Genomic DNA, 27,598 nt, shown 5'->3' on the forward strand with positions numbered 1-27,598 from the left:
CTCCAACTAATAAAAATAAATGGGGAAAAAAAAAAAAGAAATGCAGACACAGGGTTGAGCACAGTATTCCTAATCGTGTCTGACCCTCATGAATACAGTGGGTCCAGTAAACCATCTCTTGATTGTCTTCCATCTGGAGAACTTGGACAAGTCGTTTCCCCTCTCTGCTCCTCTGTAATACAGGGATGACGACAGTTTCTCTATCAGGGGAGGGTCATGATGCGTAAAGCACTCAGTACATGACTGGTAAACAGCAGGCACTCTGGGAGAGTTGATGATTTTTGTTAGCGACATGTCACGTGTTGGTCAGTGTCTCAGGTGCAGGGTCTTTGAAGGGGCAGAGCAGTATAGGGTCCTGCTGGTGCTAGTCCGTAAGATAATGTCCGTATGTGCACTTGGGGTTCGTGTGTCCACCTGCATGTCATAGGCAGTATCATCATTTTTATTATACGTAAGAAAAGAGAAAAAAGCAATCTGAAAGACAAGAGTGGGTTCTCTAGTCAGGAAACTGGGAACTTGAGGGGGTACACACACCCTATTTGGGTTTCGCGGGGCTATTCATGAGGTCTCAATATGCAGATCAACCTCTCTCCACTTGGCTAGAGGAGAGATGTACATGCCCCCATCCCCACCAGAATTGAACCACTGACATTTGAGGTTCATTCCTTGCTTGGAGAGCAGTGGTTTTCAAAGAGTGGTCCCCAGACCAGCAGTATCACCTGGAAACTTGAGGAATGAAATTCTCAGGCTCCCACCCCAGACCTCCTGAATCAGAAGCCTTGCTGTGGGGCTCTCAAGGTGAATCTGATGGACGCTCCAGGCTGGGACTCACTGCTGTGGAGTTCATGGTCAAAAGCTCTTTCAGGGATGCTAGACAGAGGCCAAAGGAACATGGCAGGGAGAGAAGTCTCTTTAAGGGGAAGACAATGGTTTTCTGAGGGAGGAGGGGCACCTTCCAGGAACAGGTCAGAGACTCAGATGGCTACAGAGGCCAAGCAGGTAATGTCAGTGAGGGAGGTGGGAGTGGTTTAAGGAGGGGCAGACGGGGGGAGCTGGTGGTTCTCAAAGCTCAACAGGTGGGTGTTCATCTCCAGCTGACCAGTCGGAGGGTCCTGTGGATCATCACTGATTGTTATTATTTTCTTTTTATCTTATTCATGAAAGTAAGCGTGGTCTTTCCCTGGGGACCTTCTATGAGGCAGGCAAGGGGCCTGCCAGGTCGGTCCTGTGGTCGATGCAGGCTCTGCAGTGCTGCATCCTCCTCAGGACCTTTGTATGAAATCTCACTATTTTAAAAAAACATATCAGCAACAACATTTTAAAAATTAAACACAACTCCAGTCAAATAAAACACCCATGAACCACATGTGGCTGTCAGTTTATCACCTCTAGGGTAGCGATCTCGCAGAGTCTGGTTGATGTTTAGCTGGGTCCCATAAGTGCTGGTTACTTACAACCGGAGTCCACTTTGGCTGGTTAAATACTTCGAATATTTACCTTGGCTCACAGAGGGTGCTCAGGAAAAATGAGCTGTTCTTATCATTGATAACACAAAACGGTTACAACAGCTAGTGATGATCCGTAGGATCCTTCAACTGTTCTGTATTGGATATGGTTTCCAACAAGCTGATGTCTTGAAATGTTTGTGTGGTTTAACAATGACCTTCAAAGTATAGTGACTGGACTGGGCTGTAGACTTCAAGATGTTCTGCCATCACCTCTAAGGGGAGGAGACACTGGATAAAGAATTTCGAATTCCTAGGGTAAATTCAAAATAAACGTAATAATGTATACACTGGACTTCCCTGGTAGCTCAGCTGGTAAAGAATCCACCTGAAATACAGGAGACCCCAGTTCGATTCCTGGGTCAGGAAGATCGCCTGGAGAAAGAATAGGCTACCCACTCCAGTATTCTTGGGCTTCTCTTGTGGCTCAGCCAGTAAAGAATCTGCCTGCAATGTGGGAGACCCCAGTTTGATTCCTGGGTTGGGAAGATCCCCTGGAGGAGGGCATGGCAACCCACTCCAGTATTCTTGCCTGGAGAATCCCTGTGGACAGAGGACAGCCCATGGTGGGCTACAGGCCATGGGGTCACAAAGAGTCGGACATGTCTGAGCGACTAAGCACAACATAGCACAATGTATACATCACACACTCATTCGATTCGACTTGGGTATATGCCTTCCACATAGCAGTTGCCAGCCCTAGAGCCCCCAGCCCCCACCTAAGGATTTCACATTTTCCCTTTCCCCACACTTTCTGAAAGGCCCTGGTGAGTGTGTGCAGAGTTCCATGTGCCTCTCAGGATATTGAAAAGCGTGCACGTATCTGTCAGCGTTCCTGACTCATGCATGCTATTAAATAGAGTGCAGCAAAAGAAAGAAAAACCACGGGGCAATAACAGAGGATTATATTCAAACACCAGTGAAGGGTGCTATTATTGAAGGTTCATTAAAATAATTTTAAATGGATTTTTAAAGTCGTTCTCAGTGCATCTTTTATTGTGGCAGGAGCTGTTCACATAGTATCGTTGGAAACTACTGAAATGCACTGGCTTCATGTATTGTTTCAGGGTACAAGAGTGATTTTTTTAATGTGCATCCAATTGTGTCATTCTCTTGCTTAAATCTCCCCCCTCCAGCCCCCTCCCCCCCCGAACCTGCTCCACCAATGGCTCTCTGCCCACCCCTGGGATAATGTCTGTTGTTCCTCAGCATATATGGCTTTTAGGGTCTTCCTTGAACCAACCTCTACTGCCTCCCCAGGCTCCTAACTGCAAGAACTGGCATTGCTGAGTGTCGTTCTGCTCCTTAAACTCGAAGTGCCTTCCTTCCCTTCCTGGCTCTTCCCAGGCAGAGCCAGCCACCCTGAAATCCCAGAGCCATCCCCTGCTCCCTCCCTCCCTCACCCTCTTGGTACCTTCCTCCTTCCTCCTCATCAAATCAGTAAACTGTCACCCACTCAGGGAAGCTCTTGTCAATTGCCGAGTAGGGATCATCTGCTAAAGTCCTATCAACAAACTCATCACACTTTGTTGTAATTGTTCCGTGTAAGGTCTGTCTTTCTGGCGAGACTAAAAGACTGTCTTTTTCATTGTTGGGTCCCAGTGCTTAGCGTCAGGTTGAGCACATAATGGGTGCTTAATAATTTTTACTGAATAAATGAATGATTCAGTGAAAGGCTGTCAAATAAGATGTTGCAGTGCACTGTGCTGAGGAACATACTGGATTCTTTAGGGATATTTGTTAGAGCACAGAGGGGATTTTTGTCAAGCCCAGCAGCGAAGCTCAAATAAATTGGTTGTTGTGTAAGTTACCCTATTTATAAAGGGCTATAATTTGGGTACTGAATTGTATCTGTCATAGCATCGTTTGGTTGTGTGATGAAAGATCTGATGATGCAATGCATGAATTGTTGCACTTTGGATGGGGAGGACTGTGACTCCCGTAGCTGTCATTGCCCAGCCAATGGTACATGCACCATGATGTAGCCTAGGAGAGCTTCTTTAACATTAATGTGCACACAGGGTCTTTTGGGCATGTGATTAAAATATGAGTTCTGATTCAGCCAGTCTGCAACAGGGCCTGAGATGCTGCATTTCTATGATGCTCCCAGATGAGATACTGCCGCTGGACCACGGCCTAGCAGGTGCTAGGACGTGGTTCTGTGGGTACCACCAGCCAGCGAGCTGACTGGTAGATCCTGTTATAACTGGTGTGCCCTGTGGCATGGTGAAGGCTGTGCTGAAGGGGTGTAGAGGCCTCAGTACAGAGTGTTCTCGGTATGTGACTTGAGACGCCTGGCAGGGTCTTCTGGGTCAGTGCGTGGTGGGTGGGTGGGAGGTGCTGGTTTGTGGACGAAGGGCAGAGTATGTGACTGGGTGTGTCGTGGGGCAGTGGGCTGAGAAGCGGTGTGTTCTGGTTCTGTCCTCTAGTGGGGGTGTTATGGATCATCCATTCAGCACCTGTTTATTGAGGTTAGGTGCTCTTCCAGGTAATAGAGACACAACAGTAAAAATAATAAAAATCTCTGCCCTTGTGGAACTTAATCTTCTAGAGGGAGTGGGCAAATAATAAACATAGAAATCAGTGGGTATGTTTGTTAGAAAGCATTATGGAGGGGTGGGAACTTGGAGAGCTGGGTCACAGAGAGGTCAGTCTTACAGTTTCTCTGTTTATTTATTTGATGGCATTGTGTCTTAGTTGTGGCACTCGGGCTCAGAAGTTGCAGTGTGTGGGCTCCTCAGTTGCTTGAGATGTGTGGGATCTTAGTTCCCTGACCTGGAATCAAACCCTCATCCCCTGCATTGCAAGGTGGATTCCTAACCACTGGACCACCAGGGAAGTCCTCAAGAGGTCAGTTTTAAATAGGGTTGTTGGAAAGCCTCACTGAGAAAAAGATATTTCAGCAAAGATGGGAAGAAGGTGAGGGAGGGAGTGAGCCATGTGTGTATCTGGGGGTGAAAGTGGTTTGGTAGTAGTAACAGGTGCAAAGGCCCTGAGGCAGGTGTAAAGGCCCTGAGGCAGGAACTTGCCTGGCACATTTAGGAAAGAGCAGAGACTCCAGGTGGCTGAGCTGAGTGGGCAAGGGAGAGAGTAAATGGAGATGAGATCAGAGAGGCCATGGGAGGAGCAGGTGGTACAGGCCATTGGAGGATCTTTGGCTTTTACTCCAACTAAGATGGGCTGAGAAATAGCTTGATCTGACTGTTGTGGGGACAAGGGTAGGTTGCTGATCCAGGTGAGAGGTGCTCAACACATGGACAGGATGATGTTCTAGCCTCCCAGTTGAGTTCATCTTGGCTTCCCCAGTCCCTCCCCAGTTCCTGGCACCTGGTGGGTGCTCAGTAATTACCCCAGGGGCATGAAGCAGTGGATGAAGAAGACTCCGGACTACCTGCATAATTGCCCTCAGGAATAAAGTGATGGCTGTGTGTTGGGCCTGGTGAGAAGTAGGGTGAACTGATGAAATGGATAGTCATGGAAGCTTCTGGAGCCCAGAGTGCCAGCTTGAGGGCATAGAGCAGAGCGTGGTCATCCAGTGGGTTATATTTCTTCGGGTCCGTGTGAATGATGTCATGATATGGGAAGCTCCATGTGCCAAGGGCTATAACCAGAAGTTCCCTCTGGGTGACCAGCTCGGAATTTGGCTGTGCTGTAGTGGAGGGTGCATTGAGGCCACTCTGGTGAGCATGTTTTATTGGAGAATTTGTAGTATGAGGTGCTATAGTCTCACAGATGTTAGCAAGATAGGCTTGCCTGTGTGTGGTAGTCACTCGTCTGTCTCTGACTCTTTTCGATCCCATGGACTGCAGCCAGCCAGGCTTCTCTGTCCATGGGGTTCTCCTGGCAAGAATACTGGAGTGGGTTGCCATTTCCTTCTCCAGGGGATCTTCCCAACCCAGGGTTTGAACCCAGGTCTCCTGCATTGTAGGCAGATTCTTTACCGTTTGAGCTACCAGAGAAGCCCAGGCTAGCATAAGGTCTTTAAATCAAAATGCCTGAACGAGTAACATCCACTGGTGTCCATGACACCTCATGCAGAGCTCACTGGGAAGGCAAGGAAGGGACACCGACCTCGGGCTTGAGGCTCCAGCTGCCCCATGGAGGCAGCCCTGGGATCAACTTAGCCAACGGGCAATGCAGCTCATTGAAAAAGGAGAGAAAAGTCTTAGTAACAGGGCAACAAGGATGTCCTGTTTCATTACAGTCCAGAGAGCCTTCATCGCTAGGGTGTGTACAGCCATCTGCCCACTAGTGAACTGGCTCCATTCTTGTTCTAAGACACATCTGATCATCGGTTCACTCTGGGCGGGAGTTGAGTACAGCTGGGCAGGACATAGACATTAAGAAGAACCCCTTCCCTAGATCCTTTCATCCCAGCTGGCCATTGGTTACTATCTAGAGGTGATCAGCCTACTCACCCCTCCTTCCTTCCCTCCCAGCCTCGGTGGCAGGTGTCAACCCCCACGTACAACAGGCTGATGCCAATCATCCCTGCTCTGCTTACCTCTTCTGTAGTCTCATCACGTTTTGTAAAACCCTGTAGAATTTTGAAGCATCTGCATATCTGGAACGTCTTGGAATCTTGCAAACTAAAAAACAAGCAGAAAAACCCAACAGAGCCCCTTATCCCCCATTGTATTTTATTGAGCCTTTCATTTAATATTGTTTCCAAAATACCACATAGGTTACTTACTGGATCACATAGCATTACTTGCGTCTTCTGGGCGTCTAAATGCCGAACTGCTTCAGAGACTCAGTCGTGCTCACAGGACTTGGTTTCTTAGTAATTCTGTCATCTGAAAACACTGTTTATGTAGCTGAGGTCAAAAGCGTCAAGCACTGCTTTAATGAGCTGCAATTCTGTTCATGTGACATTCTCCTCCAAAGCCAATTGCCCTTTACACCGTGTGAGTAAGTGTCTCTGTGTGTGTATCTGAACGTGTGTTTGATGTGCTGACATTTCTGAATTGAAGCCACAAAGCATAACCTTTGTATGTTTGCTATTAAAACTCCAAATTCAAGGCTTAAGAAAGGGAGCTAACTTTTACTTAATATGATTTATTTAAGAATAGAACTTAGCTCCCCCAAGGTACCAAATGCTGAAGAGAATAATACCTTTTTGAATATTAGGATTTAAAATACTTTTTTATAGAACCTATGCTATTCAAATACACTGGAAAAAACATAGAGTTCTTCCGGCAGAGCTAGGCAACTGTATTAAGGGCCTTCCAGGCATTACCTCATTTAATTCTCACAACCCTATGAGGTAGGTGTCATTGTCACCGTATTGCAGATATGAGGGCATGAAACTTGGAAAGGTTAGGACATCTGCTCAAGGTCCAGCAGCTAGGAGGTGGACCCATGGACTCCACCTGCCCAATATCTTGGAAAAATTATTAGAAGCACTTGGAGCCCCTTTTAATAAGGTCTGTGATTGCATTGATGGGAGAGAACCTTGATAACAGCGTCTAATGGTGTCTGTTACATAATAGAAAAAGACGAAGTATTCTTACAGTTCAAATGAATTAAAATTTATTTTAAAATATTGCAGCAAACAAGTAGCATATTCACACCTTTTACAAGTTTCTGGCAGGATTTTTAAAAGATGCAAATCTCACTTGTTCCTTAAGGTGTTGATTTCGAGGCTGACAAAGACAGCAGACATTGAATAACCCCTGGATGCGGGGCATGGCAGCATCTGAAATGAGGCCTTCAGGACAGGCTCAGTAAGAAGTAGACGTTTCCCCACCCAGTTGTTTGTTCTCTTGGTTATTCAGAGTGTGGAGTTTGCGGAGATCTTAATCAAAATATTAGGCGACCTTCCTACACCTACTAACAAATAGCCAAGAGTTGTTTAGGACACGTAGCCTAGAGTCTGTGTATCTCTTTATCTCCCTTTCCAATCGTCCATGGAGAACCTACTTAAGCTGCGGATTCAGCCGGACTCCCTTTGAAAGATGGTTCAAGTTGACAGGTCCCTGGGCCAAATGAAGTTTCTAAGTCATTTGCCAGGTGCGTGACTTTGAACTGTCCCCGGCAGAGGAGCCAATGGTTTGATTGAAATGGTAGGTGGAAAGGTCACATGCTGGAGAGAGCATGAAGCTGTTAGGATATATCTGGCCATGACCACTGAAATATAACCGCAGTCAAAAATTGAAAATACTTTAGAAGTGGGATTCAACCCCTCCATGCTGTAGATGAGCAAGCAAAGGCCGAGTTTTGCCCAAGGGACTTACATGGGGAATATTACAGAACCAGAACCTTCCATTGAATGCATGCAGGACCTTAATAATAACAACTATTTATGACAGTAACAATAAAATGGGTCAGCCATATTCTGTGAAATTATTCAATTTTACTAGAAAGTGGAGCACACTATCTAATTTAGTCATCTCATTTCACCTTCACAACAACCCCCTAAAGTAGATGCTGTTATTACTTCCCCTGTATTGGTAAGGAAACAGGCTCAGAGTGGTTAAGTAACTTGCCCATGGTCACAAGCCAGTTTAATTTGAAATCCTATCAGTCTACCTCCGAAGCCCATATTCTTGCCTCCGTGATGTTTCTTCTCTCATCTCCCAACCTGGCTACACAGATGTGGGATTTGAACTGCTCTTGGTCAAGTCCCAAATTTAAATACATTCCTGGGGGATGGGCACTGTTGGTGAATGTCTGTAAAGTCTAGCTCCTCAGTTCTACTATCAACCTGCCCAGGTTGAAATGCTTATCACAGCGCCCTAGAAAGCTGTTGACCAAAGGTTGGGAGAACTCGAGGAGATGAGCCCATGGATCCAAGGAGACTGGGTCAAGCAGAAGGAATACGGACAGAGAGTCAGCGGAGCCAGGATTCAAACGCCAGCCTTGGGAATCTCCTGGCAGTCCAGTGGTTAGGACTCAGTGCTTTCACTGCTATGACCTGGGTTCCATCTGTGGTTGGGGAATTAAGATCCCACAAATGATGCGGCATAGCCAAAAAAAAAAAAAAACACCCAACAAACAAAACATCAGCCTTCCAATTTAGCAGCTGAGTGAAGGTGGGCAAGTAGCTGGACCCCTCTGAGCCTCCACGATTGTAGATGCTCTGATCTCAGCCAGACTCTTAAGCCTTCCCCATCAGTCCCTCTCTGAGTCCCCTGGGCAAGTCCCCAAACCTTCTCTTTCCTGAAGGTCCCCAACTAAAGTTCCGGTCATCTTGGTCTCAGCTGATAGCCCCATCTCGTAAGTTGGGGGCAAATGGAGGCCCCTGGGGGGGTGGCTTTCCTGCTCCTGCACAGTCATCTTGACCTTGTTGACCTGCCTCCCTCTGTGTTCCAACAAACAGGTGCCCCCATGAGGACGTTCCCCTTCTGCTCTGAACCCCCATTCTCCCATGTCCTTTGCATGTCTACTCTGGCCAGTCTGTGTCCACAGCTTCTCCATATAGTAATCAGAACTCCTAGGGTTGCAAATAGGAACCCAATTCAAACTGACTTAACAGTATTTAGTTGTGACTGGATCCAGAGTCTGGACCATGTCAAAAGCAATCCATTTCTCTGTATCCCTTAAGATTGCTTTCCTCTCTGTTGATTTCTTTATTCTCCAAAGTTTTTCTTGGGCACATAGTTGCTCCAGACCTACGTCCCATTATTTTTGCAATTCCTGCTGAAAGAGAGCTTCCTTTTCCTAAAACTTCCTGCAACCTGGAACTCAATCTTGTTGGAAGATGTTCGGCCATATGTCCATCTCTAAAGCAATCACTGTGCCCGGGAGATGGAATGTTCTGATTGGCCAGGTCCAGGGCACCTGTCAAGGGGCTGGGTCTGCCCCTGTCTAAAGCAGACATCTTGCAGAGGGGAAGGAGTGGGTTCTCCCAGAAAAATAAAGCTGCTCGCTGTGCCTGCAAACCAAGCAGATGCCCACTCTGGCTCTTTTCTGATTCATTCTTTTCAACACAGAAACATGCAAAGTCTCTCATCTTAAAAAATCTCTTCCCTTGAGACTGGGATCTCTCCATTCTACTGCTGCTCTATCTTTTCATACAAACTGGATGGAGTTCTTGCTCCCTCCATTTTTTCACCTTTCATTCTTTCCATGGTTCAGTGCAATCTGGCTTCTGCCCCCACCATTCTGTTGAAATCCCTCTCATTGAGTCAGCAGTGACCTCAAAATTGCCTCCTCTTGTAGACTAGTCTTTTCTTTCTTGACCTCATCAAACTGGGTACTTTGATCTTCCTTCCTTAAGAAAAAAATCTGGAAAGAGTATAAAACTTCCAGCCACATCAAAAGCTGTGCAAGGAAATTAAGTACCTCCCTGTAGACCCCTAACTAGGCTCCTTCGTTCTTCTTCCTAGAGCCACCCACTGTGACCGGCGTCCTGGGTGAGCTTCTGGAGAGGTCCTCCACGTCACACATGAGGGGTCAGTGCTCATCTTCAATTCCCACCCCTTGATTTGTTCCCTTCCATCTTGGAAGTTTGTTTGTTTGTTTTTTTAATCAGTACTACCTTGTTTTCATGGCATTGAGCTGGCTGACTTTCCTCCTACTTCCTGGTTGAAAAACTGACTTCATGAAGACTTTATTATTTTTTTTTAAGTTTTTTGTTTTTCTTTTAATCACCAAAAGCATTTTGTATTGGGGGCATAGCTGATAAACAATGTTGTAGTAGTTTCAGGCGGACAGCAAAGGGACTCAGCCATGCATATCCACGTATCCGTTCTTCCCCAAACTCCCCTCCAGGCTGCCACATCACATTGAGCAGAGTCCCATGAAGACTTCTGATGACAGTAGAACTTGGAGGACCAAGACAAGCCCATGACCCAGAGAGGGAAAGATCCAAAGTGTATTTCTTGTTTATTTACAAGTACAGTTTCTTAAAAACAATCACAAAATGCCCTCCAATTAGGGTATGAAAAACAACAACTCAGAGGTGGCTTGTGAATCTGCTTGAAATGTCTTTCCAAGGGAGTGAGGCTTGGATGGGAGACGGGAGGTATCTCTTTTGTGCCTGTGTCCATATTTTCTTCCCTGTCTCTCACTAGGAGCCCAGGGCCCGACTTCACCTGGTGGCTTCCCGCATACTCTGCCAATCTCGGTGGGACAGATTTTTGTGTCTTAAGTGCCTGTAACTGTTAACAGTAATACTCTGGTGATCTCAGAGAGACAGCAGTGAGTGGTCTTGAAGAGAGGTCTTAGTTCCCTGCCCAGGAATTGAACCTGGGTGGCTTGGATGGAAACCAGGAATCCTAGCTGCTAGTCCACCAGGGGCTAGAGGCTTGGAGCAAAATTCCCCTGGCCCTCGTGCCCATTGAAAAATGAATTTCTCAAACAGACAAAAACTGTAAAAACAGGTACAAAGTTTATTATCGGAGACACAGCATAGCATGTGGGAGAGAGCACACAGTGAAACAGTTTGTTTCTTTAAGACAGAAGAAGCAAGGCAGAGAGACATACCCCGGAGGGTGTGGGCGTTTGCCCTAATGGAGAGGAGCCCTAGTAAAGAGGCAGTTAAATCATTTATATAGGGCAGTTCTTCTGGGTCTTTGTTTACCTTTGGCTGGCTATCTTCTTTCTTTTCCACACCTGACTTGGCCTAGGGCTCTCCCAAGTATGCTTGCACAGGTTTTGGCCAAGATGGATTCTAGCGCAGAGGCCTGTGGGAGGTTTGATAGCACCTATTATGGGGTGGCCACCCCTCCTTTTGGTTGTTTTATCTCTTCGCTCCAGCAGAGCTCAGCTCCTGCCACTTTGTCTTCAGAGGTCTAAGGAAAACAGATCTCCTATTTACTCTGCTGGACAAACTCCAACTGTCCAGCGCAGGGGCCCATCTCCCTCCCACTTCACTAGGGTAGGTTGGGGTGTGGCAGGGTCCATAGGACCCCTCTGTTGCCAGGGTACAGCCACCCCCATCAGACTAGCTCACTGGATGGCACTGGCTGAGTCGGAACTCAGCTGCAGCTACCAGCTACCATGTCAGATTTTTTATGTGCATTTTGTCAAATCGTTCTCACCGCACCCTGCAAGACAGATCCATTTGACAAAGCAGGAAACCTGGCCAAGGGAATTTAGATGACTTGCTTACAGATTATCTGCAGATGGATGGTGCTAAGATTATTACCCAGGTCAACTTAACTTTTTTTTTTTCAACTTAACTTTTAAGTCTGTATTACATGATCAGATGCAATTTGCAAGGCAGTGAGATGTCGCTGACACCCTGTGGTCCCTGGAATCAAGCAGACCAGACTCTGAATCTTGGTTCTCCTCGTTTACCTTGTATGACCCTGACCAAGTTGTTAACTTTTCAAATTTTCTGTTAAGTGGAGATAATCTTTCCTGCCTATCTTAAAGATGTGTGAGAATCAAGGCTATAAAAACAGGCAAGTAAAAGGGACAATTACTGTTTGAGGGCTAGTTTATTTGAAGCCAGCAGCAGCTTAGGTTTAGGATGAATTTTAAAGAATGGATAAGAACAATATGATACTTTGTTGACATGGAGAAGCATTTAGAGTATATTTCATCTAGTTTTTAAAAGCAGCTTAAAGAATAAAGTAACGATTCTACGTTTTTTAGAGAGTAGAAAGCATTCATCGATCAATTCACCCAGCCATCCAGAACATAGACCTAAATGTTAACATAAGGAAGGTATTGGGGTGGTAGAATTATAAAGGACTGTTGTTTCTTTCTCTTGACACTTGTGAACAAGTTGTTTGTTTCTGCATAAATGGATCAGTTGTCAGATCTGAGCACAAATCTTAGTCAGTTACTTAAGCTCTAAATCTGTTCCTTGTCGTGGAGCAGACTTCATAGACCTGTTGGATTAAATGAGATCATGCTTGTAAATCACTTATACAGTTTCTGGCTACAAATAAGTACTTTTATCCGTTGAACAGCACTCGGTCCCAGCTCCGTATTGGGATCTGGAAATTCAGGTGTGGGCCAGTCAGATGTGGCTTCAGCTCTCGTATGTGTGTGCATGCTAAGTAGCCTCCATCATGTCCAACTCTTTGCAACCCTATGGACTGTCGCCCACCAGCCTCCCCCGTCCATGGGATTCTCCAGGCAAGAATTTTAGAGTGGGTTGCCATGCCATCATCTATATTCCCATCGAGATTGTAAAGTCACACAGTAGCTCATACAATCTAGATGGGAGTATAGACAATGACAGATATGCAAAGAAATAAACATGTAGATGTGGATGTTCACACATTTTACTTCCTATGGAAGAAAGGAACAGGTTATTCTGAGAGAGAATAACAGGAAGAGGAGAAAAGAGGGAGCTCCTTTACTTGGAGGTGATCTGGTATCGCTTTTCTGAGGAGGTAGCATTTAAATTGAGACTGAGGGAAAACAAACATTGCATGTTTTTTAAATGAAAATTTGTTAAAAAATGAAACTTGCTATCTGGCACAGAAGACCTCTCTCTTGCCGACTTCTTCCTAAATAGACACAGAGATCAAATATTCCCCATAGTAAGGGACCTTCATTATCAGAAAAGGAGGCTTTAATCTTTCCTTCTTTGCCAAAGGCCAGACCGTTTGGAATATTGTCTGACTCTGCTCGGGAGAAAAACCCTGGTCTACAGACAACTTTTAAAAATGATCAAATGTGTGTGCGGCTCTGTCCGTGGCTGGCTGGCTGCTCACTGGGTGGGACCCTCCTGCGCTGTCCTGCTGCGGAGAACCATACAGCATAAAAAGGATCCCGAATTTCATTGAATTTGCACATTTTAAAAAAAGAGAGACTCCTTTGTCTTTTACTCAGACTGTACGCTTGGGTATCTTTTCATCATGACCTAGGCTCAGTTCCTGAAGATGCCCTGATGTCTTGATGGAAGCTGGGCAGGAAGCTCCCCTGTGCCGTTGGCCTCACGTTGTCAAGCCCGGTTAAGCAGCGAGAACTATGGGGCAGACCCTTATCCACTTCTCCAGTGTCTTCTTCTGTCACTGATCTCTTTTCACTTCTGTTTCTTCCCTGGATTCTTTCCTTCCTTCCTCCAAAGAAGCAATAACTTTCTTTTTGATCGCACTCAACTTAGATGTCGCCTCCTCCAGAAAGTCTCCCTGGACTTTCTTCTTTCTCCCTGAGCTAGTCTTCTCAGGCCCCTCATCTCTGTACCCAATGGCAGCACGTGTCACACCGCACCGCGCCATCCGTGTGTGCATCTGTCTCCACTGCTGGACTAGAAGCTCCATGATGACAAGGACAGGGACGTCTTATATGCCACCTTATTTCTGGTACCCAGCACATCAGTAGATGGAAGATGCCCACTTAGATAAGCTAAATATTAGCCTTCGTCATCATTCCCTTAGCACCAAAATACACACTAGGGCAGCTATTAGGGAAATCTTAGGATTTTTAACTAACATGAAGCTCATTAAACAGCACCAGGCAGATTTTAGCAATTTGGTTAAATATTTCCATTCCCTTTATTCCTATTTTCTCCCCTTTCTCTACTGCAATAGCTCCCTCATTTAAAATAGGCTTTGTAGGGACTTCCCTGGCAGTCCAGTGGTTAAGACTTTGCCTTCCAACAGAGAGGGTGTGATTTGATCCCTGGTCTGGGAGTTAAGATCCCACATGCCTCATGGCCAAAAAATCAAAACATGAAGCAGAAGCAGTTTTGTAACAAATTCAATAAAGACTTTAAAAAAATGGTCCACATTAAAAAAAATCTTTAAAAACATACTTATTAATACTACTACTTGACTGTTATTTAAATTTTCAAAAACACAATAAGCATAAAAAAAAGAAAAATCAAACAGTCTGTAACTCTCCGAATCTCCACAAGCACATATATAATACACATGCAGATAGTATATACACATTTATGTCTATAATTTATAACATGGGAACATATTGTACACACTGTTATTAATTCTGTATAACTGTTGAGATTCTTCTACATCTTATTTTAATTTTTAAAAGTGTTTTGCATGGTAATACATAAAAATAGTTATATCATTATTTATTCAACTCTTTTCCCTATTGGTCAAAAGTTGATTTTTAAAAAAAATTTTTTTTTTCCCCTCTAACAACTCTTTGATGAACACTCTGTCTCTGGAACCTTGGAATGTGGGATCTTAGTTCCCTGACCAGGGATGGCAGTGTGGAGTCTTAACCCCTTCACCACCAGGGGAGTCTCTCCCTGTATTTCTATGGGCTAAACCCAGGTGTGTAGAGGAGGGCTCCAGGAAAAGCTCCTGGAGGAAGTGACTGGAGACAGAGGACGTGTAGGCAATGGCAGGGAACATGGTGGGAGGCAAGGCTTCCTGGTGGAGGAGACAGCTTGTGTTCAGGCTTGGAGGTGAGCATGCATGAGTGTTCCAGGAACTGGGAGGATTTCAACACAGCTGGAGGGTGTGTTGGGGGTGGGAGCTGGGCTAGGGGAACATGGGCAGTGAGGGAGCTCTTGGTCAGGTGACCAGGGCCAAGTCCTAAACAGCCTGTAAGCCATGCTGAGGAGTGTGGCTTTGGGCCATGGGGAGCCACCACAGACAAGAGCAGGAAAGTGACATATCCAGGTTGGCGTCTTTGAAAGATCCCTGTGGTTGCTGTGACTGAGCCAACTCCACATTTGACAGCTCGACTTGGAGCTGTTATTAACACAAGGAAACAAAAATTAGAAGGAAGGGAAGAAAAAGAGGGGAAAAAAGAGCTCACATGTAACAGTTCACAGATAAGATTTTCAAGTGGTCTTGGCTCTTAAATTTGGGGGATCAAGTGAACACGTCACGATCCTCACTTCCCTCTCCAATCGTGGAAGAGGTTCCGTGTGACTTTAAATAACCTAGTTGGCTTTGGCCCCATTCCCGTTCCAGGAGCCCCAGTGATGACAAGGGGGTTGGGTTTTCTTCTGAGTGAGGCTGAAGCGTCCCCAGCCAGAGAAGCAGGTGTGGTCCACGCTGCGTTTGTAATTAGATCCCAGCCGCGGAGCTGTCCATTCTCCAAGGACACAGCAGGAACAGAGCTGATCGGGCTGTGCCTCCCAAGGGCTGACGTCTCCATTTAGGGAGCGCTCCTGAAGCTAATGGGCAGTGACAGCTCCATTTGAAAAACACGGAAACACTTAGGGAGGCTGTGATCTGCCAGGCTCGTAAGCTGCTTATTAGCAGGGAAATCACGCTCCCGCTGTATTGTGCCCCCTTGGTTAACCCCTGTTCCTGCATCTCCTCTCTGCTATCTCACTTAAAGATTTCATTGTTCTCCAGGCAGTGGGGGAAGGAATGGGAGAGGAGGCTGCAGAACTGCCAGAAGCTGTTTCTCTGACTCCCATCACAGCCTCTGGGGAGGCCCCAGCAAAGCAACAGCCTTCTGGTGTGGATGGGAAAGGGATGGGTTTTTCTCTTTTTTTAGGAAAAATGGCCCCTGAAGACTCTCTGTGTCTCAGCTTCCTGTGCTGGCTAGTTGGGATCCCAACACCCAGCACAGGGCTGCCTTGTAACACGCCATCCCACTCCTCCAGTCCCTGCCGCTGACATCTCTTTGTTTTTTCCAGCTCCATCCTTTCTGCTCCCTCTTTTTCCACAACCCTGTCCACCATCTCTCTCCTCTGGATGATCACAGCCATCTTCTACCCTCCCCGCTGCCTCGCCATCAGTCTAGTGCCCGCTCCATTCCAGTCCCAGAGAGGGGACTCCTGTCTGACCTTTGACATCTCCACTGGACTCTCCATCTTACCATGAATGAAGCCAAGGCTCCATTTCTTCAACCAAACATGCTTTACCCCAAGTGTCACCCACTCACCAAGCAGCTCGGACCACAAGTCTTCTCATACCCCACAGCCGATCTATCACCAAATCTTACCAACTCGCAATTCAAAGTAGACCCCTCCCCAGTCAAACGCATCTTGCCATCTTCCCCACTGTCACCTTCCTCGAGGCCACCATCCTCTCTTGCCTGGACTGTTGCAGCATCCTCCTGATTGGTCTAACTGCTTCCACCTTTCCCCCTAATTCATCCATCGGTCTGTTTGGGACACAATTCCAGAGATGTTGCTTAAACGTAAGTCAGAGCCTGCCTCCTCTGTGCTCAGAATTCTCCAGCCGCTTCTCATCAAGCTGAGCTGAAATGCCTCTGTCTTCACAGGGCTGGCGCCACCCGTGATCTGACTCCTAGTCCCCTCTTGAGCTCTCAGACCCCTGCTTACCCCTTGGTCACTGCTCTGGCCACACTGGCTTCGTGGCTGTTCGGTGACCAGGCCCAACAAGCTCCTGTCCTGGGTCCATTGCCTCTGCAGCTCCTTCTACCCAGAATGCCCTTCCTGCCAGTATTTGCACAGCTCCTCCTGGCTGGAGGCTTGCAGAACGTCACCTCCAAGCTGACTGTTTTATCAAAAATGGCATCTTCTTCACTCTTTACCCCGACCCTATTTTTCTTAATGTCATTTATTTCCATCTGGCATTATTAATTTTTTTGTTTTTGTTGTTTTGGTGGAGTTTTGGCCATGTGGCACAGCTTATAGGATGTCAGTTCCCTCAACCAGGAAGGGAATCGGGGTGCCAGTGGGGAAAGCACCAAGTCCTAACCACCCAACTGTCAGGGCATTCCTCATCTGGCCTTAAAATATACATTTACAGTTATGTTTTTATGTGTTTATTGATTGCCTTTCTTCTCCAGTAAAATGTAAGCTCTGTGAGGCATGGATTTTCTATGATTTACTATTAACACAGGGCCTGGCACATAGGAGGTACTCAAGAAGTGTTTCATGAATGAGAAAATGAATGAACAATGAAAGGATCTGGACAGTAATCCTGACCACACTGTGTTGACCTTGACGGCAAGTTTTGTGTGGACAAAAGTTTTCCCCCGCTGGCCAGCAGAAAAAAACCTGAGTCTTGATCATGTGGTTGGGGGTCCCTTATCGGTACTGAAGCCAAGCTGTCAAAACAGCTGAAACAATTTAGTTTGGAATAAACTAATGTGCTTCTCCAAGTCTGACACGAGTCTTTAAAAATGCAAGGCTGTTTCCTCAACGTTTAAAACTTCAGCATCATGGAAACACGCCATCACAGAAAGTGGATGCTGTCTGGGGGGAATTGTAGTAGAAAACGAGAACCAACGATGCTCACAGCTCGGCTGTGTTGGTTGCTTACTCGGTGCCAGGCATGGTGTCAATCACACACGGGATCTCATTTTATCCTCATCAAGACCTCATTTGAGAAAAATGAGAGTTGTCTCTAGTGTACAAAAGAGGAAACTGAGGCTTAAAGGGAGTTGGCCAGGGTGGCACACCTAGGGGGCAGTGATGTCAGCATTTGAACTATGTCACCCTTACCCCACACTCTATGTGGTCAGTCTCCAGCCCAGCAACATGGCACCGGGAGCTTGGACTCTGATGACAGACAAACCTGGCTGATACAGTAGCTCTGCTATTCGTTAGCAGTGGGACCCTGAACAAATTACATCACCTCCTTGGCTTTAGTCTCCTCATCCACACAATAGGGATGGCCGTTAATGCCCACTTCATAGGGTCTTTGGGAGGATGAAATAAAAGGAATACAAAGAAACAGCATTCTAGTGTGCCTGGAACTTACCAAATGCATAATAAACATTAACTGTCATAATTATTAGTATCTTCCCAAGTGGCTCAGTGGTAAAGTATCCTCCTGCCAATGCAGGAGCCGCAGGAGACTCGGGTTCAATTCCTGGGTGGGGAAGATCCCCTGGAGAAGGAAATGGCAGCCCACTCCATTATTCTTGCCAGGATAATCCCGTGGACAGAGGAGCCTGGTGGGCTACAATCCATGGGGTTGCAAAGAGTCAGACAGGACTGAGCGACTGAGCATGCATACACATCGCAATTGTCATTACTACCACTACGTTATCAGGCTGTGGTTGCCTCCTGTAGATACTGACATACTTAGAGATTTCATGCAAATGGGTTTGCTGGTGAAGAAGGAAGATCAGGCCTAGTGACTCAACTCTTCTCATTAGATGGGAACTGGTGTGTGCATGAGTATGTACTCACGCATGAGTGAACACATGTAACACACACACACACACACACACACATGTTATCACTCTGCCTCAGACCAGGACCTTCAACAGGATGCATGAGAAATGGTGGTGATTTCTTCTCGAGAGCTTGGGGAGATCGCCTCCCCAAGCACTGGGTTGGCTTTCATCCCGCACCCTTCATTCCCATCTAGAGGGAGAATGGCCACATTTCCTTCCTGGTACCTTGTAATTAAGGGCCAATGACTTCTCCCTCCAACCAGGGCCTCGTGGTGGCCCTGCCATTGCAGGCACCAAACCCAGGTCTTGACGTTTCTCTCCATTAACTGGAGTGTGTAAACTCTTGTATCTGTGGAGTAGAAGAATGTCTCCGAGATGACTGAGCGCCAAAGGACAGCGCTTTAAGGGACCTGCTGCTTAATATTGGGAATCTCAAAGGTGAAGTATAAACGGGTCGTTACTTCGAATCTTGTACCACAAGAGATATCTCAGGGACCTTAATCCCATCTCCTTCAGGAATGAGCTTGGCCAACTCCTTGGGGTGGAGTTGGGAGAACATGCCACATGCCACCAGCCCCACCATCCCACGCTGCCATCCAGCTCCTGACTGCCCAGAAGGACACCACGGGCAGCTCAGGAGCTACAGGAACTGAAGGTCGGGAGGCAAGGTCACCTGCCAATCTGTGGTCATGAGAATTTTGCATTTTATGTTGCTCTCATTTCTGATCATCGAAACAATCTCTCCGAGGGAGTGAAAGGGAAGGGCTTGGAGAAGCCGCACCCAGTTTCATTTGGTTCTGTTCTGTTTCCAGTTTCGTTTCGTTTATTTTTTCCACCCACCACAAATTCTTCTCTTCCCCTCTCATAGTGTGGGCGAAATGCTGAAAACTTCGACCGATTTTTCACCCGCCATCCACCAGTTCTAACACCTCCTGACCAGGAAGTCATCAGGAATATTGACCAATCAGAATTCGAAGGATTTTCCTTTGTTAACTCTGAATTTTTAAAACCTGAAGTCAAGAGCTAAGTAGCTGTGTAGATTTCCGTCCTTCATTTCTGTCATTCAAGCTCAACGGCTATTGTGGTGACATTTTTTTTTTTTCATTGCAAAGTTGCATCCATGTTTTATTTGCTGATGAAACTAGAGTGACCATGTTTCAGGACCCAAATGTCCTCAGGTAGTTTTGGAGCATCTCTGTGAGATGGGATTATGCAGATGGCATGTTGACAATGTGGCTGCATAATTAGCACATTATCAAAGTCCTTGTAGCATTTATTTTCCCCAGCATGTCAGCGATGTAGATCCAGCAGGGACAGAACATGCCTGCTTTCCCCCCCTTTTTCCTGCGCTGCCATTTTCATCCCTTTTCCAACGCCAACCATTCAATCCAGATTTTCTTCCTGCCAAACAAGTGGATAATCGGATGCTAGCAGTATTCTCCCACTTCCAGTCCTGGAGCTTGGCTTGTATCCAAGTAGATGGTTGCTTTGCCTTAGGGGGAATTTCCTCCATTCTTCCTGGTTTGGAGGCCCCAGGAGCTTTGGGAAAAAAACACGCTAAAAATAATATTTTATTTTATTTTATTTTTTTAACTCAAAAGTTAAGAAGATTATCTAAGCCCTTTTAAAATTCCAAGAGTGTGCTTTTAGAAAGTTTCAATCTAAGGGCACCTCCAGGAGTCATAAGGCAACCAGCTTGGGTGCTACCTTAATGCTATAATTTCTGGTTCCCTGTGTCCCCCAATCACCTTCATCCCCAAACTACTTGAACAGGGCATTTGGACTCACTCCCTGAAAAGACATGGTCACTTTAGCAAAGTCCCAAAGGGCCATGGTTTTACATTACATTTCAAACTTTATTTGCTTTGGGGTTTTATTTCTGTTGTTGTTCAAATGCAAAAAAAAAAAAAAAAGTTACTCACTTTTGTTACACATGCTTTGAAATACGTGTCCAAATGTTATTAACCACAATGACCTGCTTTGATTTACCGAGAAGACGGCTCTAGAGCCTGGCAGACCCACGCCTGCTCGGATGGGATTTGTCTAGGTTTGTTGCTGGCTTCGGAAAGCTCATTAAGTGTTCTGATAAAGACACCATGTCTTGAAAGCATAGACAGTTGTATTCTTCACTTTGATGTTTTGCAAGATGTTTGTGGAAATGTTTGTATCTGGATATGTTATGTGCCATTTTTCTTCTAGCATCGAGATACAATAAAAAAAAAAAAAAAAAGCAAGAAAGAAGAAGAAATACTATTTCAAGGAAAACGGCTGTCTATGAAAAACATGGACCCAAACTGAAGAATGGGGCCTCCTGAGGCTTCAGGACAGAAAAAATTAAAGCTAGAGCTTAATCTTGGCCCTAGTGTTCAGCCAGTCAGAGAGACTGAAACTGTGGATGATTTAGAGACTCCTGGGGGCCTTTGATGAGGTGGGATGAGCTGACTGGGGGGGTCTCCAATGAGATCAGAGCTCAAGGCCCACATTCTCACCAGAGGCAAGTTTAGGGGCCAGCTAGGGGCAGGGCTGGGGCTGTTGAGTTTGTTACCAAAATCACTACGCCCCTCAGCTCAGACTCATCCTTTCTAGCAAATAGCTTTACGAGCCCTCAGAAGCCCAGGGAAACTCCTTGATTGGGGAAATTCCATGAGGACAGCAGGTGGTCCCCCATCCCAGCCTCCTGTTCCCCGCTGTCCTCAGGCAGCCCTGAAGGCAACTCTTGTCACAAGTCAAGTGATTTCTGCAAGCGCCAGGGCTTCTAAGAGACCATCAAGGGAACTTAAAACACTTGACAAATGTCCTTGAAGGGAGACTTCTCATCTTTAAGAAAATTGTGATTTGATTTCCACTTGGGCAAAGCCCCCTGCTGTTCACTCCTTTCTGCCTGCTTTTGTCTCCTTGCTGGGGGCTTGGGGACCATCCCTGTGGCCACTGTTGTGGGTCACAATCTAGACATCAAGGGAAGCAGACACGAAGCCCTAGCTCTCAGGCTTAGGAGGCAAGAGAGGAGGAATACAAGCCTCCTCATTGTATTTTTGGGAAACGGGCATCAGGAGGGAGGAAGTGACTTGCCCAAAGTCAGCCAGTTGGAATGCAAACCCAGTTTCCTGATTCTCCCTGTGGGTCTCCCTCCTCTGTGACTGCCGTCTCTGAGCCATGCCCACCAACAGACAGGTTATTTGAGGTCTTTCATCTGGCTGTTGGGTCACCAAGCCTTTACTTGGATATACTCTCAGGAAGATTAAAACTAAGGAGAAACATTGGGCCATCGACAAGTCATTAGAGACAACTTTAGAGAACAATGTAGGATGGATGAATAGATATAAATAGGTAGATAGATAGAGATAAATAGATATAAATAGAAAGAATATACTGTGTGTGTATATATATATGTATTATATTTACTGCACTCTACATTTTCCAAATTGCTGCCATTATTTTTCAAAAGTTTAATAGTTTGCAGAAGTAGATACTCAAGCCAAAGCCTCTGTTCCCCTAATACACCGAGCTGAGAGTTGTTCAGGGAAGCCTTCTGTGAAAGGGAGGGATCATTAGAATTCTTGCAGTTGCCTATTTCATCAACATTTCAAGTGCAGAGGAGACTGGGAAGCAGAGCTTTCAACAGATGTAATCTCAGCGGAATACTTTGCAAACACATCCAAGAAAGATTTTTAAATTAATTTTTGTGACTGTGCATGTATTCCACCCTCCTTTCATTTATCCAGGCAGCATTTAGTGAGCACTGACTGTGTGCTGGGCTCTATCCTGGGTGCCGGGAGCATGGTGGGGAGCATGAAGATGCAACCCAGACAGGCAGTCATTAAACAAGTCATTAAAAGTATGATGTGATCTAGAGATAACTTGTCTCTAGGTTAATCAGGGAACACTTCTTTTAAGAAAGGAAGAGTCATCAGAAGACTTTGGGGTTCTTTCTCTCTGGAGACCAGATTGGAGGCTAAAGGAGACACAGAAGCACCTTCTCGACCCAGATTTCTGGTCCAGTGGTATAGTGCCAAGGTGGGGAAAGAGAGACAAGAGCTGGGGTGAGTTTCCTTCTAGAAGGCCAAAGGCACAGTCTCCATACTTGTTCTGATCACAGAATCATCAAGATGTGAGCGGACAGATGCCTGTATGATGAGAGGGAACTAGTTTCAGAACTCAGTTCTAAGTCCTTAGTCCAGATTCCTGCAGGCATTACCCTTTCGGGCCCTCAAGGAGACACTGCCCCTGGCTTGACACCACCTGGTTCTTCTAGATGAGACAGGCTGATGCTTTCCAGAAGAACTTAAATTGGAGAGTCATTTTGTAAAAAGAAACTAAATAAGAAAATCCAAAGAAGCCTGAACACAGTCCAGGGTAGCCATGGCTAGTTGTCTCCCAGGATCTTAGAATCCCTCTTTTCCTTTGTTGGACTCCTGGCTGACCTTCTCTTCTAAGAAAGCACAGGGCCATGGTCACAGTGACCATCTTGGGGAATTACTAGGAAGCCAGTGGAATTAGTGGGGCTTCCCGATGGCTCAGATGGTAAAGAATCCACCTGCAATGCAGGAGACCCGGGTTCAGTAACCTTCCTGGGCTTAGTGCAATATTTTCATGTGACTTCAGATACTATCAGCCCGGAAAGGAATTTTCCCAACAGAGAGGCCCATTCTTTCCCAACTTCTAGGGTGAAGTTCAGGGGTCTTTTCTATTGAGGATCTGCCCACAAGGGCAAGTCTTGTTTGGACCATGTGGCTGATTGAAGCATCACCAGTACAACAAATGGGGATGATGCGAAGGGAACCTCTGCTGGATGCCCACAGGCAGGAAAAGCCAGGGGACCTGAAAGGAGGCAGCTGCCTGCCTTCTGGCCTCAGGTATTCCCAGGGCCCACACCCAGCCCTGAAGCGCTAAGATCTTGAAGGAGCCTCACACAGTTCTATCCATATTGGGGCTCACAGTGGACAAGGGCCCATGTGAGCGACCCACAGGATCAGTGGGAACAAATTCCATTACTTTGCTCTAGAGTGAGATCTCTAGCTTGGGGGCAACTGTAAGTTGTCAAAAGTCAAGAGGCTCATCTTTCATTAAGTCTTCATTCATCAGTTCACTCATTCAGCAGATAATCATGGAAGGCCTGCCATGTACCAAGTCTTGGCACTGGAAATATACAGACAAGGACTTTACCCTCCTGCAAAGAGGCAATAAATAGTCATGACAATTTCTGACAGCAGCAAGTGCAATGAAGACAATTAGAAAGATGCTTAAGTATGACTAGTGGGGTTCAGAGAGGGAGGCACAGACAGTATTAAAGGAAAAGCTGGCATTCAAGCCTTTCTCTGAACACAGGAAAGAATGCACTCAGTGCCTGGGACAGCAAAGGACAGGCTGGAAGCTGGCAGGACGAGAAAAAAGCAGAGTGGGTGGGGCATGGCAGGAGATGCCCACCACCCAAAAATCAGCTCCACCACCATCTTCAGCTCACTCCCCTCTGACCACACCTACTGAATTGAATTCCTCATATTCCCCTCACTCCACACCGCCACACATACACCACAAGAGTAAGTGGGGAACTTCGTGGGGACATTTTATCTGTCTCAGGGGAGCAGTCAAAAAGAAGGCATTCTTGTGAGAGGTATTTTGCAAAGGGCAATGAGGCCAGCAATGAGAAATCCTCGTCAGTCAGTGCCCTTTAGGGGTTAAACCTAAAGCAGGGATAATCGGCCAAACTCTAGCAAATCAGTCAGTTCTCTCCCTTCTTGACAATCTGACACCACTCTGGCTTCAGCCAGTACCAGTGAAACCCATGCGTTATCCTTGGTTGTCCTTGCAATACACCAGCCATCAAACTGTCCCCTAGTCAGAGAGGCTAAGGTGAAGCATAACTGGGAATTGTGTGGTCAGGTAAAAGTCACTACCCCTCTGTGCAATCTTGGGCAAGTCACTTTACCTTCCTGTGCCTCAGTTTTCTCATATGTCAGAGCACTGGGGGCGAGGAGCTCTGCCTGCCCCCAGGTAGGTGGTGAGGCTGGGACGATCATAGGCTGATAAGGACCCTGAAGAGGTGAGAGCATCATACAGCTGTGAGATCTTTTCATGAGCCCACACTCTGACATTCCCTGGTGAAACTTGGCCCAAACTATAGTTAGTAAACTGGGATTGATGTCCCCTCCGCACCCCCACCCCCCAAAAATGAAACTCCAGACTAACTATGAGAATAGAATATTTTAAGGCTGCCTTTCCAGACTGAGTTTGTTAACCAGATGCATCATCAGAAGATCTCTGATGATCATCAGAAGAACCTCTGTCTGATGAAGACTTAAATTCTAGTCTGTGGGTGGATTTCTGAGCATCCCTTCAAAGCCTCAATTGCACCAGGGAATGTGGGATGGATAGTGATCCCCCCCTTTCACTGAGCAGTGATCTGATGTCCCCATTCTTGCCACTCTGCCTTCTGGGGATCTGAGTGGTTGTGAGCTCTTCTCCTTTTTAAAGAAAGAAGCCTCCTAGCCACAGGGGGCACTTTTAAATGATTTTCTCCTGGACACTCTACCGCATGACTATTTCTGTGACATTATACCTTGTAAGAGGTAGTTTTCCAACTTATCTCAAAGCCGAAGAAAACAACACACACACATACACACCATATTTTCTGGCAATCCTTAAAGAAAGTCAATGTCTCATTTCCTTTCTTAGAAAATGTCCACCAAGTTTTCTCTCCAGAAGCCAGCATTCGATGTGAAATGAAAGCCAAGGAATAATATTTCAGTGCAGCTGCAAAAACCGGTCAGCACAGGGCTCCTCCCGACTCTGCCCATGAGACGTCATCAGCTTCCCGATAATTGGCATGTCTCGGTCACATTTCCTCCTCCTCATGCCATGTTAATGTGTTTGCTTTCCATTTGGCAGAGAGACAAGCGAGACACCTCCAATTTCGACAAAGAGTTCACCAGACAGCCTGTGGAACTCACGCCTACTGATAAACTCTTCATCATGAACTTGGACCAAAATGAATTTGCTGGCTTCTCCTATACTAACCCAGAGTTTGTCATTAATGTGTAGGTGAATGCAAACTCCATTGTAAGCCTGGAGTGTAAGACTTCAGGCCAAGTGTATGTATCAATTCTAGTCTTCCAGGATTCATGGTGCATATGCTGGCATTCAACACATGGAGAGCTTGTCCTAGAGGGCTTTTCTTTGTATGTGTAGCTTGCTAGTTTGTTTTCTACATCTGAAAATGTTTAGTTTAGAATAAGCGCTTTATCCAATATTAGAGGTACAATTTTCCAAACTTCTAGAAACTCATCAAACAAACAGACGATGTCAAAACTTACTGTGTCTGATACCAAAATGCTTCAGTATTTGTAATTTTTAAAGTCAGAAGCTAATGTTCCTGGTAAAAGTTTTTACAGTTATTCTATAATATCCCCCATTGAATGCTAAGCATGACTGGTATTTTTAAAAATTGTGAGTAAGCTTTGCAGTTACTGTGAACTGTTGTCTCTTGGAGGAAATTTTTTGTTTAAGAATTGATATGATTAAACTGAGTTAATATATGCCAAATCTTGTTTACATGTCTGCTTTTAAATAGAGTCTGGTGCAGGGGTTACAAACTGGGAAGTCATAGCCTGATCCCATAGATGAGCTTTGTTTCACTTGCACAGAATTTCATTTAATTGCAATTGTTGTCAACATTAAAAAATGGAATTTTTATGTAGATTTATGGGCTTTCAGATTCAGTTGAAAAAAAAAATCAGAAGACTGACAGCACTGGGCCTACATTTCCATGTGGAAATAATTCAACAGAACTGAGAAATGGCTGTCTCTTTAAAAGCAGTGCATCCTCTCATTTTACCACAGTCTCCACCACCCCCTAATGTCCTACACTCTCATCCACTTCCCTGGATGCTGTGGCCCTTTGAGGAAAAGATCTCTGCTGTTTGCCAGTCATAGGTTTCATGACCTTAATACTTTCCTGTGCCCATAATTAGGTTTTTTGCTCAGTCATCCAGTTGAGTGGTTGGTATGTAGTCAGTCTGCAAACACAAAGTACATGACACAGTTTCATGACAGAAGTCAACAGGGAGGTTGGCATCAGGACAGAAGACTTCTGTGGTCTGTGAGGATGTCACCCACATTTGTAAAACTGCTTACCTTCTAATATTTTCTCCTAGTTCCATATCTGCAACAGACAAAACAAACAGGGGTTTGCCCTTTTCTCAACAGCCATACTTACCCAAGGAAGCCAGAAGAGGAGGGAAAAAAATAAGGGAGATTGCTTCTAAAACTGTTGGCATGATAAGGAGACCCATTCTCTGAGATCAGAGAATGTTACTGAATCACTGGGTATGAGCCTGACACCTTCTTCTCTGAATGAATGAAACCAGGCTTCTGTTTTCTTTTTGAAAGCTGTAGTAATCCAATCGATAACACCTGCCTTTGAAGCTGCTAATGTCATGGAGTTGCAGAAAAGAGCAGATCTGTTGCTGCAAGTTCATCATGACTCAACAGACTTTATTCTTCTCCTCCCTCCTTGGAAGACCCCCCAGGAAGTGGGCATTCGGCAGATACAGTGAAACCACTGATTCTAGTGTACCCTGCAGAATTTCAGGAGCTCTGCCAGTTACACTGGGTAAAGCCAACTTAAAGAAGAAACTGTGTGTTCAGTGCATCACATTCAGAAAACAAAAATATGTGAATTTCTATAGATGTGTGATGGCATGTTCCATTTAAGATGATATTACAGAAGTTGCTATTGCTACTTCTGATTCCTCCCTATTTCTTGCCAGCCCTGCATATTTCCTCCTTCCGCTAGGATATAAACCAGCCTTTCATTTCATAAATAATTGACCACAAGCTTTGAACCAGGCATAGTTCTGGGTGCTGGGGATATAGAGACCAACAAGACAGTTCAAGACTTTCTATGCACAGGCACAAGAAGACTGCAGAAGTTCCAGCCTTTCATCTTCCTGGGATCACATCCAGTGAAATAAGGCTGGGAGCTCCTATAAGAGCCTTGCAGTTTCCTCTGAGTGGTTCTGCCTGGTCCCGTGTACATCCTTGAACCAAGCCCTGTATCTGGGGTGGAGAGAGGTCATGGGTATGGTGTTTTGATTGGTCAAGCCTAAATTGTATTAGTTATCTACTGCTGTGTAACAAATTACCCCAAAACTTTGAAAAAGCAAACA

At 45.7% G+C, this 27,598-nt stretch overlaps 1 protein-coding gene and 1 long non-coding RNA gene across 3 annotated transcripts in view; one reads left to right on the forward strand and one right to left on the reverse strand.

Moving 5' to 3' along the window:
* PRKCB (protein kinase C beta) overlaps nt 1–25,973 on the forward strand; it is a 359,602-nt gene extending 333,629 nt beyond the window's left edge. Inside the window, exon 17 of one of the 2 annotated variants that reach the window (XM_043455595.1) lies at nt 19,303–25,973. In XM_043455595.1, the coding sequence (XP_043311530.1) occupies nt 19,303–19,461 (159 nt within the window). In that variant the 3' untranslated portion in view covers nt 19,462–25,973. The remainder of the gene's footprint in view (nt 1–19,302) is intronic. The other variant, XM_043455596.1, reaches the window with a different exon arrangement.
* LOC122433082 lies at nt 925–6,314 on the reverse strand. The gene is made up of 3 exons (XR_006267024.1): nt 6,199–6,314; nt 6,010–6,094; nt 925–1,720 (listed from the first exon to the last, which is right to left on the reverse strand). It is a non-coding gene; the product is annotated as an uncharacterized LOC122433082 (long non-coding RNA).
* Nucleotides 25,974–27,598: the final 1,625 nt, after the last annotated feature.

Source organism: Cervus canadensis, chromosome 32 (assembly GCF_019320065.1).
Source record: "Cervus canadensis isolate Bull #8, Minnesota chromosome 32, ASM1932006v1, whole genome shotgun sequence".
NCBI classification, from domain to species: domain Eukaryota; kingdom Metazoa; phylum Chordata; class Mammalia; order Artiodactyla; family Cervidae; genus Cervus; species Cervus canadensis.